This window comes from Ambystoma mexicanum, chromosome 10 (assembly GCF_040938575.1).
Source record: "Ambystoma mexicanum isolate Mex_15411 chromosome 10, UKY_AmexF1_1, whole genome shotgun sequence".
NCBI classification, from domain to species: domain Eukaryota; kingdom Metazoa; phylum Chordata; class Amphibia; order Caudata; family Ambystomatidae; genus Ambystoma; species Ambystoma mexicanum.
In genome coordinates this window covers 1492040592-1492054806 of record NC_090932.1, presented here as the reverse complement: position 1 = coordinate 1492054806, position 14215 = coordinate 1492040592, and the positions used below count along the sequence as shown (strand labels likewise).

The following is a 14215-nucleotide window of genomic DNA, read 5'->3' as shown; positions in this document are numbered from 1 at the left end:
CTATGTCTTAGGTTTGAATGCCTCCATGAGACGAGCTGTAGGATGGTTGAACTTAAGCTACTAGCCCATCTTTTAATGGCAGCCAAGCGATCCATACTCTGGCTGTGATGGAAAACCGAACCCCCATCGATAAACATGTGGCATGACAAGGTTTGGACTAGATTTACGATGGAGAAACTCACTTCTAGCAGTCTCCCTGATGTCTCTTATGACTACATGGATACCCTTTTTATAAACCATATACAGAAAGACTGTAATGCACTCTCTTGCCCGGTAGCGGGCGTTGGACCTAGTAGAATTTCCCTGAACTATTTGCACTTTGTAGATGTGTAAGTTTGCTCGATAGGGTTTATCTGGTTGTAACTAAGATTACACCTGTGGGGTGAAGGGGGTTTTACACAATTTTGTTGAATGCACCAATGTGCTATGCCGACGATCAGTAGGACTTTGTGAAGATCAATAAAACCTTGCATTTAAAAAAAGAAAATAGTGAATTCTTAATAATACCCCAGAAGATCTTCCAGGGGTGTATCTGATGTGGATCAACAGCCAGATAAACATTGCACAACCCATCTGCACGTTGTCATATTGCCAATTGGTGCTGCTCTTTAAGAGCAGTACATTTCTGGCCATTTTGTACCCGATCAGAAGAAACTTAATATTGCCTTTTGTGTGCCCTGGTTTATAAATGTCTGCTGGGTTACTCTGTTAAGTAAGAATTAGTGCAGTCCAACTGGTGTTGGACTACACAAGACTATCTCTTGGTATTGGTGAACGTTCACACCAGAGAGAATACAACCCACTATGGAAGAAAGGCCCAAGTCGATCTTGTAAGGATAGCGAGTTTAATCTCCTGCGTTGATGAGAGCAACAGCAAAGAACTCTGCTGCCAAGAACGTTCTGCCAAAGAAGGGTACAAGCAGAAGTGAATAAAGCTAACCATTGTCATGAGTGACGCAATACATATAGTTGCGCGGCTGATTTGCTGAACCCTATACAGGGTATGCATTTATCCATTTGTGATGGTAGTTTATTGGTCCCAGCCAGTCCGTTCGTCTTCCATCACGTGGGCGCTGCAGGGTTTATCTTTTCACGTCGAAGGTCAGAAAACAAATTAACTATACTACTATACAGCTCGTTTCACTCACTGTGCACTTGGCAGGCTTTAAAACAGGCACACAGGAGGTTTCAGGGCACTCCAACCTTCACACACACACACATTTCACTCACTCCCTCTGCACCATCCGGCTCCAAAGTCTTCACCCTCATCTTGAACTATAATTTATCCCTCCCAGCACCTTGCAATACAAATCACATGATTGTCGCTTCAACGATACACCCTGTCCATCCTCTTTGAACATTTCAAGACTTGTTACTTTGGAGTTGATGGTCAAAGGGCACTTTGTGTCATGGAATTCAGGGATCTTAGGTTTAGTCAGTTTATATGGGCTATAACTCGTGGTCACTCTGGAATGGGCCGGGTCATGCTTTGGCCAAGGTCAGATAACATGCACACCAGGCGCCGGCCTCATATTGCGGCCTTTTAGGGCACATTCCTCTTGGGTGAAAGACACATCTTTGCAACACTTTCACGAACAATGGACAAACAGTGTGGCGAGTGGGGGTAGGAACTGTCCTCATGGGAGCTCGGGCATGACTGGAGATTTCCGGTGCCTTGTGGATTTGGGCCTAGTACATGCAATGCCGCCTTTACTGTGCATACCATGCAAGCCTTCTCTTCTACCTAGGAATATTAATATCTATGCAAAATAGCAATGCCGCCCACACCTTGGGCCACACCATATGAATACGCTATAATTGATGTTGGCATGAGGTCCTGATGGACAGGAAAGGTCTATGGTCTTTCCATCGAACTTTACAACGAAATGAGAATGCATCGACAAAATTAACCATTTACCCCCCTCCCCCACACACATACATTCGATGGAAAAAATTTGTTGCAAAACCTTAGATGCATTTTCATTCGTTGTCACCTTATTCGATGGATAGACTGGTTACCGTCTGGAAAGTGCCCCTTTCACTGACCACCCCCCTGGTTCATTAGTGCCCTGAATGCATCTCGCCTTACTTTAAAGTGCCTGGGAGGGGGGGGGGGGGGGGTTAGCTGGGCTGCCCTCTTCTCAACATTTGGTAACCCACCTTTTAATATAGGCCTGTACTACACAAGTTGGTAGTGTGACTGAGCAGCCAGTTTTATCTTGAGGGGTAATTAGAGGTGTAAAATGAAATCAGTAAAAACATGTATATAAGTAAACAATTACGCACTTAAAGTTATATAATTCCAGCACCCAAGGGTTACATCAGTTGAGGTCTGCATAAAATTTATATTGGTATCACCTTTGCAGTATTGAGTTATAGGAAGCAACGGTAAGGGTTAGATCAGAACAGACTGATTGGTTATAAGAACAATTAGTTATCCAAAAGGGATGCAGGCAGTCTATTATCCCAGCATTAAAGTGTTCAACATTTAAAACCTGTCAGGGAAAAAGCACTGCCAAAGCCAATAGGTTCAGAAGGAGGCCTTTAGAGAGCCGGGACAGCCAAAGTCGATGTGCAAAGACAATGTTCTGATGCTCTTCTTCAAATAGTCGGTGTTCAAAAGAGAATTCACAGCAACTGAAGAGGAGCCACCTTTAGAATGCACAAACTGTAGGCCAGTGCAGGTAAATTGAGGTCAACTTAGTGTGGGGTTAAAGCTCACTCCCAAAGGTAGGAGCACCTCAAATGGCAAAAGGATAATATACCCCAAGCCCCATAGTACTTTTGAAATGAAGAATTTGTTCCAGCTGGATGACTTTTGGATGCAATGCAGCAGACCCTTGTTCCCGGTCCTTTGTCGTGGTGACGAAAGGGACACTCGAGAGTGGATTCAGTAATGGATTTCCGTCGATTCAGCGGCTTTGTGGTTTTGGTGCCTTTTTCTCAGCGCCAAAGAACAACGAAAAGCTCTGGTTAGATGTTCATTGATCCCTCTGTCCTGGACTCTGGTGAGTGAAGTCTGAGTGTGGATTTCTTGCTTCTGTAGGGTCCTCTGGATGCCCACGAAGATTTGGCTGGATTCGCACTTCGGAAGACAATGTACTCGCAGGTGGTGGAGGTACCCCGGTATTGGGCTTCTGCAGCTTTGGAAAGTGGCAGCAAGTCTGTCGGGGGATGCGCCAAAATAGTTTCTCGAGGCTAGGAGAGGAAGTAGTCCTTTACGGGTCTTGCCTGTGTGGTTGAAAACTGGATGCAGCTGCAGGGCTTCACAGGGCACTTCGTGGTCCAGGAGTGTGCTGCTGGCGTCTCGTCTTCTACTGCGGATGTTGTCCTCCAGTGGTTGACTCTGCTCCTAGTCCCGAAAAACCTTACTTCTTATGCAATATCCCATTCGTTTACAGTCCTAGGCTGTCAATCACACAGCTGGGTGACTGTCCTTCAGGGCAGCCAGCCAATAGGAACTGGTTTCACTCAGGCACACCTAGAGACAAAGGACGGGGAGTTTTCGGGACCCACCCTCACTTCCTGCCAGCCTTTCCAGACACACTGGAGCCTCGGTGGGCATCGGGGCTGAAGCCCGCCAAAGGCAAAGGAGTCAAACCTCATGCAAACAGAGTAAAAGCCCAATAGAAACTCACTAACAAGAACATTTGAAAAGCGAAGGTATCAGCCTGCAGATGCACGTCACTAGGTAGTAAAACTGAAACCACTGTCACCAGCCATTCAAGTGAGTTAGTGTAACAATATGTAACATGAGGAATGGGTAAAAGGAGTGAATATGCAACCCCCAGTACTCCAAATAGGGCGTGTGCATGTGCTGCACCCATAAAGTAAAGGTAATTAAGACCGGGGTCATCTTACTATTGTTGGGAACAGTAGTTCACCCAGGAAAATCTAGTTCAAACTTAAGAGAAGTCCAATGGTCTTCTCAGTGGCACTGCATAAAAGGTGCTGTCATGATGCAAAATCAGATGCCTATGGTGTTTACCAGACTCCATAAAACAGTGAGGAACATAGAAAATCATAGTCATGAAACCACATGAGTGAGAAAAAGGTCCCACTCGTGAGCAAAAATTTAAAAACGATTAGTTCATCATAAGAGCTGGGGGTCTCTAAGGTTAAAAGGAATTGGCACAGAAATGAAAATTCTCCCTAACACTCTAATATTGAGAGGGTTTTCCCAGTGTCATCACGATTGTTTATTTTTCAAATTTATCCTGGACATGTTACCGGGGCACTTAGGTTTGCCATTGAGAAGAATGATTAAAGGCATCTGTCACTGACATAGCATCTGCCCTTCATGATTACTATTCTGGATGGTGTTAGAATTACATTGTGGCATGGTCTTTTGTATTACCATCGTAGCTTGTTTTATAATAAGCCATATTATTTTTCTTGCTATTGTAATTGTTTGTCCTTTTCAAGTTATCATTGCATGCTTGTCTTAGTTGATTATATTTTCTAAGGATTTGTACCTTTTAACTAACTTTGGAAATGTAAGATGTGTGCAGGGTTTATTTTTGTACATTTTATGGTTTGCTTACATCCGAAATCAACATTGATTACTGCTGTTTCTGAAGGCAGTAACCACAGTATAAATCAGACTGTTGTCTGCGAGTTTACTTGATTTCTGAAGCTTTTGCATAGCAAACCAGGTATTGTCTGCAAATGATCTGATTTAATTATTTTTCCTTTAGTGATGAGCTTCAAGAGGCACTTGGAGTGTCAGAAAATCATCTTCCCCCATTTATATACCGCATGCGCCAGCTGGGCTATCCACCTGGGTGGCTCAAAGAAGCAGAACTGGAAACCTCTGGGCTTTCACTCTATGATGGGAAAGGTAACCTTAGAAGTGGAGATTTGTTTTTAATTCAATTTGCTTATTAATGGTGTTTATTTCTGAATAAGATACTAGAAATCTGAGCGTTGCATGAAAAACCACCATCTGGTATCTACATCCTCAGAGAAGTTCATTTAAGCTTCATTAGCAATGTTTGTTTTATATTAAGCATTACTTCTTCACGGTTCGAAGATGCATTTACTCTAACACAGAGGTGCTATGCACTGGTCCTATTAGTGATATATAGTGTTTGTTTTCTTTATCAGTAGATGTAAGCGATGGGGAAATTGAAGATGGTGAAACTCCTCAAAAGCCCATTGGTGTCTCTTATGACCTTTCCAGACTTGTAAACTATCCTGGCTTTAATACATCTGTTCCACGGGGATGTGTAGATGTAAGTGTTGCTTTTCTTAACTCATTCCTTTACATTTTGCAAAATGAACAAATGTTAAATGGAACACTTAATCTGCAATTCTTGCGTGTTTAATAAAAAATCTATTTAGCAGTACATTGTTTTTCTATTAAGATGTTAGTGCATTTGGAAAGCTGCAACTGCTACATTTTGTGACTCCTTGTTCAGATGCCCACCGGCACATACCACTACCCTTGGAGTGACTATGCAACATCTGTCTTGTGGGACAGCCACATTTAGGGGGCTATAATGGATATCAAGGGGACTCTGTGGTCAAAGCCAAGGCATCAGCTGAGTGATGCAACCCCTCGAGGTGGTAACTGGAAAGTCCCCCAGATTTTGCCCATTCTCTCCATTATGGATCTTTATCTTAGGCACCATTTCTAGGGCTCGGATATGTTGCCCTTCCTGGCTTTGTGGGTTCCTTGTTTAAGACTCCTCAAGTGATGGAAGGGTCAAAGCAGTGTGTGAAAAACCTATTAAGATTATTTAATATCACACAATGCAGGGGGGGGCACATTATATCTAACAGTATATTTTAAAAGTTGTGCATTGGATAGCAATACAAAATATGCATCCAAGAAAACACAGTAAAATATCTTTTCAGAATATGGTATATTCTATAAAAGGTGGCATCATAGGATCATTAATTATTTTCACAACCGCACAAAGCACACCTCTAAATTTTGTAAGGCTCGCATGCCAAAGAAACAAAATTGCCCCAAAGTCCCATTACGTTTGTGGGCTCATAGGAATCAGTGAGTTAACATCACCCTATGCAGCTCTGCACACATGCCCCTGCAAGCAGTTAGGACCCATATAAGACAGGCAAATGTATAGGAGGTCCACCAGAAGCCATCCAGTTCAAGAGTTTCACCTCCCATTCTGCCATATGGGAGATTGCAAAGGTCAATAGTAAGTCACCGGTAGGGAAGGTTACAGTTCAGTTCTAGATGGTGTTAGACAGGCATGGTATCAAGAGACACACAAATGCAGGGATCACAGTTTAAAAACCTTTATTCTACAGCATGGGGTCTGGCATGGATTCACATGCTCATGAATATTCCCAGTCGTCAGGCCGGGAATCCTCGGTATAGAAAAAAATCAGTATCAGTTTTGTTTCTGATCTGTCTTTCTTAGTAACCAATCACTGGTCTCTGGGTCATACTGCCCCCAGCCAATGACTGCCCTCTCCCTAAGCCCTGCCTCCGGCAGCCATCCTCAGATTTTTACTGCACGTTCAAGTGTTGGGAGTCCTCGTGCTGTAGCTCTCGAGCTTTTGCTGCGTTTTCACGCTTTTTCAGGAGATTTTTCTCATTTCTCGGTTAAAAAGAGCCTCAAGCTCCACCGTTTCTACATTCGATCAACGGGGACCCGTTTCGGAGTTTTCTACGCCCCTCAAGGGTGAAGATTTCATAGAGTTACGCTTTTGGAGGATTCCAGAAATTCCGAGGCCTACCCCGGACATGGCCCAGGAGAAAGGAAGCTCGACGCCTGGGAAGCTGTTCAGGACCTGCCCTGGATGCCAGCTTCAGAATGTTTTCAAGGAGGACGAGCATTCGTTATGCCTCTGTCTCCGAGGACAAGACGTACAAGGAGAAGGACTGTGCGTTTTGTGGGAACATGTCAGAGCGGACCATGAAGGATCGCCACCTCCGTCTCGCCAACTGGCTGGAAGGGAAGAGCCCGTCAGGCGAGAAGAAGAAAAAGAAGTCCGAGCGGTCTTCTAAGTCCTGTGAGGGTGCCCCGGCGATGGGGGCCCAACAAAAGGCTAAGCACCGCGAGTCAGCGGGCACCGGGAGCGCCGAACGGTCGGGCTCCTTGGCTGCCAGGCAGGGCACATCCTCCCCAGCGCCATCAACCACGAGCCAACACTCTGGCTCGGGTACGAGGAAGTCCGAGAACCCCGCGAAGCTTCTGGAGAGGCCCCGGTCGATCTCGAAGATTCCGGCAGAGGGGGAGCGAGGCTCGGACCCCCCCCTCCCAAGGTGAAGGCCCCAGGCGTCCAGAAGGTGGCGATGGCCTTAATTCACCCTGCTAAGACCTTGATTGAGGATGTCGCCGCGGCCCTGGCTCAGCCTGTGGAGGCTACACCAGTGGAGGCGCCCTCAGGACCCAGAGTCTCCCTGCCACCGCGGAGGGGGGGGGGGGGGGGAGTCTTTCAGGCCCATTGAGAAGACCCCGACAAAGTCCTCGTTGGAGAAGGTGGGGGAGGGGCTGATGGCCATCGTGGATACGGACACGACCTCTGAAGAGCTCATCGAAGTCGTGGAAGAGGCCCAGCCCATCGGGAGGGATCCCGACGAGGGCGACGACGAGAGCTACGGTGTCGCCGACGAGGCCCATCAAGAGCCCTCGCGCCCGTCGTTTCCGGCGCCGCAGGACACCTCGGCGGCCATTTTGTCAGCGATTCAGTCCTTATGCTCGGAGATAAGGACAAGGTTGCCCCTTCCCCTGACGGAGGTACCTGAGCCAGACCCGACGGGGGAACCGGAGCCAGGATCTTCGGAGAGTCCACCGCATAAGAGGAGGACGACGCATCCTACGCCACCTCTCCCACCTCTGCGGCCTGCTCTGCCTTCCCCCCCCGGTCTACTACCCACGGGGATGATACGGGCACGGACACGGCTACGACCGGTACAGATGACGACGGAGGCGAGGACGGGACGTGTCCCCCGTCGCCCCCTGCTCGGGCGTCCCCGCCCGACGAGATTGGATCCTTTCATGCCATGATTTCCAGGGCATCCGAGCTTTCAGCTCTGCCCAGAAGAAAAGGGTTCCTTTACCAGCGGCGCAAGGCTAAAAGGAAGACGGTCCTCGCCGTACCGCTTCTTGATGACCTCTGGTCGAGGGGCTCGCCCTCCTCCTGGGTATCACTGGTCAGGCTCTGGCGTGGCTGACCTCTTTTCTTTCCAATCGACCCTCCCAGGTCCAACTTGGGTCCTTCCTCTGACATCTTTTTCTCCACCTGTGGCGTTCCCCAGGGATCTAATCTCTCTCCCTGGCTGTTCAACCAGTATCTGGCACTCCTTGCCCACCGCATTGCCGCCCTCTGCCCCAACTTTCAGTGCTATGCGGACGATACCCAGCTCATTTTCAGGCTACCCTCGGCCTCCTCAACTCCCTCCCTCATCTCTGACTGTCTGTCTGCTATCCAGGAATGGTGTGCTGCCAATGACCTCTGCCTTAATGCTAGTAAGACTGAGATCCTACTCATCGGCACACCCACTCCCTCCTTCCATGCAGCTCTCTGGCCGGCCTCTCTTGGCCCTCTTCCTGCTCCTACCTGCAAGGCAAAAAACCTCGGGGTCATCTTCCACTCCACACTCTCCTTCTCTCCTCATATATCTGACGTCTCTAAGAAGTCACATTACCAGCTGCACCTCCTCAGAGGTATTCTTCCCTTCCTCTCCTTCCCCCAGAAGCTCACTGTCTCTCGAGCCCTGGTTCTCTCAAAGCTGGACTACTGTAACAGCCTCTATCTTAATCTGCCTGCCTCCACTCTCCGCCCTCTGCAACTCATCCAGAACAGAACTGCAAGACTTGTCCTTGGCCTCAAGCCCAGGGACCGTATCTCTCCAGGACTGAAATCTCTACACTGGCTCCCAGTGGCTGCGAGGATTAAGTTCAAAACCCTCTGCATTGTCCACCAATGGGGGGGGGGGGGGCCGGGGCATCGGCCTCGACATCAACTTCCCCGCCGGACGGCGAGGGCAGGAAGTTGGACACGATGGGGCGACGGATCTCATCCGCAGCAACGACTATCAAGGCGGCCAACGCCCTGGCTATCGTAGCCCGCTACGACAGGGAGTTGTGGTTCAAAATCGCCCCTCGGTTAGACTTCCTTCCGGACGCCAAAAGGGCTGAGGCCCTTGAAATCCTACAGGAGGGGGAGATCGCTTCGGACCTCGCCATCACGGTGACAACGGACAACGCCGACACCGGTTTCCGTCAGTTGGGCAACAGCGTTTGCTTGAGACGACGAGGATGGCTCAATGCCACAGATTTCCGCCAGGACGTACAAACCAAGGTCTTGGACATGCCCTTTGACGGGAACAACCGGTTTGGAAAGGCGGTTGATGAGTCCCTTCAGGCCATCAAGACAGACTGACTGCCCGGGCACTGGGAGTGCTCCAACAGTGACGGCCGTCCTTTCGGAGCTCCGGAGGCAGACAAGGTGACTCCAAGGGATCCGGCAGTGGCTGCTCCACTTACCGCCAAGCGGCAAGATCTTTGTCCCAGGAAGCCTACAGGGGATGCGGCAAGTCAGGTGGTGCCCGTCGTCGTCAAGGAGGTCAAGGGGGCAAGGCGGCCTCCAAACAAGATTGAACCGATCATGGGGTCGGGCCCCCGCCGAAGCACCCCGGTGGGAGGCCGGCTGGCGAGGTTCGTCAGTGTGTGGGAGTCCATCACCACTGACCGTTGGGTGCTGGACGCCCTGGCCCAAGGGCACGCCCTCGAGGTGCCCTCGCGTTCCACCCGTGGCCAGGAAGGACAATCACATCCCTCAAATACTGTTGGAAGTAAGGGCGATGCTCAAGAAGGGTGCCATCGAGCTCGTCCCAAAGAGGCTTCGGGGCTCCGGAGTTTACTCAAGGTACTTACTCGTAAAAAAGAAGACAGGAGGATGGCGCCCCATCCTGGACCTACGACGACTGAACAAGTACATCGAGGCACAGAAGTTCCGTATGGTCACCCTCCAGCATGTGCTGGGACAGCTGGAGGGGGGCGATTTCCTGTCGTCGTTGGACTTGCAGGATGCGTACTTCCACATCCCCATTCTAAAAAGACACCGAAAGGTCCTCAGGTTCGTGGTCCAAGGGCGGCACTACCAGTTCAAGGCTCTCCCGTTCGGATTGAAGTCGCCACTCAGGGTGTTCACCAAGTGCCTCGCACCGGTGGCGGTGCGGCTGCGCCTACAGGGGATCCACGTCTACCCCTACCTGGACGACTGGCTCATCTGGGCAAGGACAAGGGAGCTCGCCGTGGAGCACACTGCGAAGACCGTCTAGCTGCTCACGGACCTGGGATTCTCCATCAACTTTCCAAAATCCCACCTGGTTCCGTCGCAAGTCGCCCTGTTTCTTGGAGCCAAGCTAGAAAGTGGCGCGGCTGGCCTCGCCGTCAGAGGAAAGGACCAGGACCATTCTGGGCAAGGTGCAGCGTCTGCTGGCCATGGACATGGCCAGGGTAAGATCTATCAAGTCCCTCCTCGGGATGATGTCCTCCTGCATTTATCTGGTGCGCCTTTGCAGGCTTCGGATGAGACCCTTACAGGAGTTCCTCGATGCCCGCCGGATCCGGTCGACGGGCAGCTTCGAGGACAGGATCCCTCAACGAGACGTTCCGTCAGGCGATCCGGTGGTGGGGTACCCGCTCTCATCTGTCGGCGGGCACAGACTTTCAGACCCCAGCTCACCAGGTGACGGTGACGACTGACGCCTCCCTGGAAGGTTCGGGAGCACACTCCGGAGATCTTCACGCGAGAGGCCTTTGGCTCTAGGAGGAGACGTCTCTCCACATCAACATCTTGGAGCTCCGCGCGGTGTTCTGGGCCCTCAGGTCCTTTCTTCCGTCCCTCAAGGGCAAGGTGGTGAGGATCTTCAACGACAACACACCACGATGTGGGTCGTTGCCCAAGGGATATTTCTGGTGCCTCTTCATCTGGCGGGAATAAAAAACACGATTGCCCACTCACTCAGCAGGGAGCTGCGCTCGTGCCACGAGTGGGAACTACGCCAGGATCAAGTGGATCGACTCTTCCGACGATGGGGCGAACCCCAAATCGATCTCTTCGCGACGGCGACGAATTCCAAGTGCCGGAGGTTCGCCAGCCGGTTCCCCCAGCCGAGGAGCATGGGCAATGCTTTCTCGTTCCCCTGGGACGGCCTATTTCTTTATGCGTTCCCTCCGCTGCCGTTGCTGCTCCGGCTCATCAACCAGCTCGAGGTGTCCCGGTGCAGGATGATCCTCGTCGCACCGGCGTGGTCGAGACAGATCTGGTTCCCGGACCTTCTGGACTTGTCAACGTCCCCACCAGTCAAGCTGCCGACGGACGCAGACCTTCTCTCCAGAGAAGGAGGTGCCATTCTTCACCACAACCCGGAGTAGCTGAACTTGCAGGCCTGGCTCCTGCAGCACTAGAGTTTGGAGGGTACGACATCCCGGCCGACTGCAGAGAGGTTCTTGCAAAGGCCAGGGCGTCCTCAACTCTCAAGTGCTACGGACATAAATGGAAGAGGTTCTCCGTCTGGTGCCGTGCACAGAAGATTAACCCTCTGCGGATTACAGCCCCTCAAGTACTGGCGTACCTACTGTCGCTGGCCAAAGCTGGACTGGGTCATGCCTCCATCAAAATACATCTGGCTGCAATCTCCCGATATACCAGGACGACAGGTCGTGCGTCCTTGTGGTCTCATCGCCTGGTGAAAGAATTCATGAAGGGACTATTCCGATCATTCCCGCCGGTGAAGGCTCCTGCCCCGGCGTGGGAACTTAATGTGGTGCTGACCAAGCTCATGGGGACCCGATTCGAGCCTATGCATTTGGCACCTTTGAAGTTCCTGTATTGGAAGACCGCTTTCCTTGTGGCCATCACCTCCGCACGACGAGTGGGAGAGATCCAGGCCCTATCTTGCAAGCCTCCATACTTAACTTTTCATGACACGTGGGTGGTGCTGAGGACACACCCATCCTTTATGCCCAAGGTGCCGTCGGACTTCCACCTCAACCAGCCCTTGGTGTTGCCAGTTTTCTTCCCGTCGCCGGCCAAGAGGACTTTGCACTCGCTGGATGTAGCTAGAGCGCTGAAGTTCTACGTGGACCGCACAAAGAGTTTTCGAAAGACGTCACAGCTGTTTGTGAACTTTGGGACTGTGAATCAAGGGAAGGCTCTCTCGAAGACTTCCATTTCCAGATGGCTCTCCGGCTGCATCATACACTGTCACCAGTTGGCAAACCGACAGCTGGCCGGCCGTCCGAGAGCCCATTCGAACAGAGCGATCGCTGCTACCACGGCGTTCCTGTCTGGTATCCCCTGCTGGACATCTGCAGGGCTGCGACGTGGAGGTCGACGCACACCTTCACAAGATTCTACTGCATCGATCGGGACTCCAGGGCCGGCCAAGCAGTGCTGCGCAATCTGTTCGCCTGAGGTGAGCCTGGTGAGGAGGTAAGAGTTGCTTAATGTTGAGTTGTTGTATTGCTTAATGTTGAGCCTGTTGCCACCTCCCGTGGTTGTGCATGTGTGTACTGCTATGTATTCTCTCATTCATGAGTATGTGAATCCATGCCAGACCCCATGCTGGAGAAGGAACAGGTTACTTACCTGTAACTGTTGTTCTCCAGCATGGGTCTGGCATGGATTCACATGCGAACCCTCCCACCTACCCCTCTGCGGCTCTTCACTTGGTCATACTGCCACTTTACGTGCTACCAAATCTGAGGATGGCTGCCGGAGGCGGGGCTTATGGAGAGGGCAGTCATTGGCTGGGGGCAGTATGACCCAGAGACCAGTGATTGGTTACTGCTAAGAAAGACAGAGCAGAAAAAAAACTGATACTGATTTTTTTCTATACCGAGGATTCCCGGCCTGACGATGGGGAATATTCATGAGCATGTGAATCCATGCCAGACCCATGCTGGAGAACAACAGTTACAAGTAAGTAACTTGTTCCTTAAGAAATTAGTGGGGTTGGTGAAATGCCTAACAGGCCCTAACTATAATGGGGTAGTTACCTCAAATGATGTTTCTAAGAGGAGTCGAGGTACGTAGGTCCAAAAACAGTCTGTGACCTATGCTTGCCCTCACTCTTGAAACAAATGTGGTGTTGTGTCGTCTTAAAAGAAAAATGGTGTTTCAAAAGGAAGTATAAAACTAGGAAAGATTCAGGTGGTCTTATCGGGGTCAGCTTTTCCATTTCAACATAGGTCAGCTCAAAAGTAGCCATTTTCAACTTTACCAGTTCAAAAACAGTTCAACTCAAAAGGGTGCCCCTAGATCTTCCGGGCAGAGCTCTTGTAACTAAACGGTTCACCAAATGTTCTCTTGAGGTTCCCTTCAAGCTTCTCACAGTTTATAGTTCTTATGGGTCTCTCTGGGTTCCCTTCCCCAAGCTTAGGCCCCTCTGGTTCAAAAAGGCTCACAATTACTTCACAATTCCTCTGGGCCTCTCAGGGTTCAGTTCTTGCAGGCCTCTCGGGGTTCCTTTTCCCAAGCGTCGGCCTCTCTTTACACCAATGAAAAACTGCCTCTCAATAGCCACAGCTACCATTGGAGCTCAGTTAGACTATTGTAATGTCCTCTTAGCCGGTACATCCGCAAAAACCTGAATAATTTGTCATTCAAAATAACGCGCTTAGAGCCACCTTTAACATCCTCAAAAGAGATCACATTTCACATGCCAGGCGCACAGCCCACTGGCTCTCTGTCAAAGAAAGGATCACATTCAAAATGCTAGCCATCGCGCACAAGTGTCTTGCGCTCACAGCCCCACCATACCTATCCGAGAAAATTATCAGAGCCACATCTTCCAGGCCTAAGAGAGCTAGCCGCACCAACCAATTGTGCCTCCCCACAATAAAAAGGACCAAGGCAGGAGGCTCCAGTTTCCTTCACCTGGCTCCCAAACAATGGAATGCTCTCCCGAACAGCCTTAGGGCTGAGACTTCACATGTCGTTTAGGAAAACTCTAAAAACTATGCTATTCAACTAATCGCACACCCACTGAATTGTTTCATCTGACTGTCACATCTTCCTCTCACTGTAGCCACTCGCCCGATCACCCCTTCCTTCTTACTATTGCCGTCTCTCCTATTTTTTCTATCAAGTCTACTCAACTGTCACCAGGTTCACTGTCACCACAAATCTGTTATGTCCACTTTTTGTTGTGCTTCCTCTTCTCCCTCCATAGCATGGCTGTCCTGCAACTAAGTAAACTTGCTTGTACTAGCGCCGCAATGCC

General features: G+C 50.2%; 1 protein-coding gene across 3 annotated transcripts in view; it reads left to right on the top strand.

Moving 5' to 3' along the window:
* Positions 1–14215, top strand: part of ZCCHC8 (zinc finger CCHC-type containing 8) — a 723649-nt gene that overhangs the window by 564125 nt on the left and 145309 nt on the right. For 2 of the 3 annotated variants that reach the window (XM_069619621.1, XM_069619619.1), the window contains exons 10-11: positions 4698–4840; positions 5107–5234. In XM_069619621.1, coding sequence (XP_069475722.1) covers positions 4698–4840; positions 5107–5234 — 271 coding nt within the window. The remainder of the gene's footprint in view (positions 1–4697; positions 4841–5106; positions 5235–14215) is intronic. The other variant, XM_069619620.1, reaches the window with a different exon arrangement.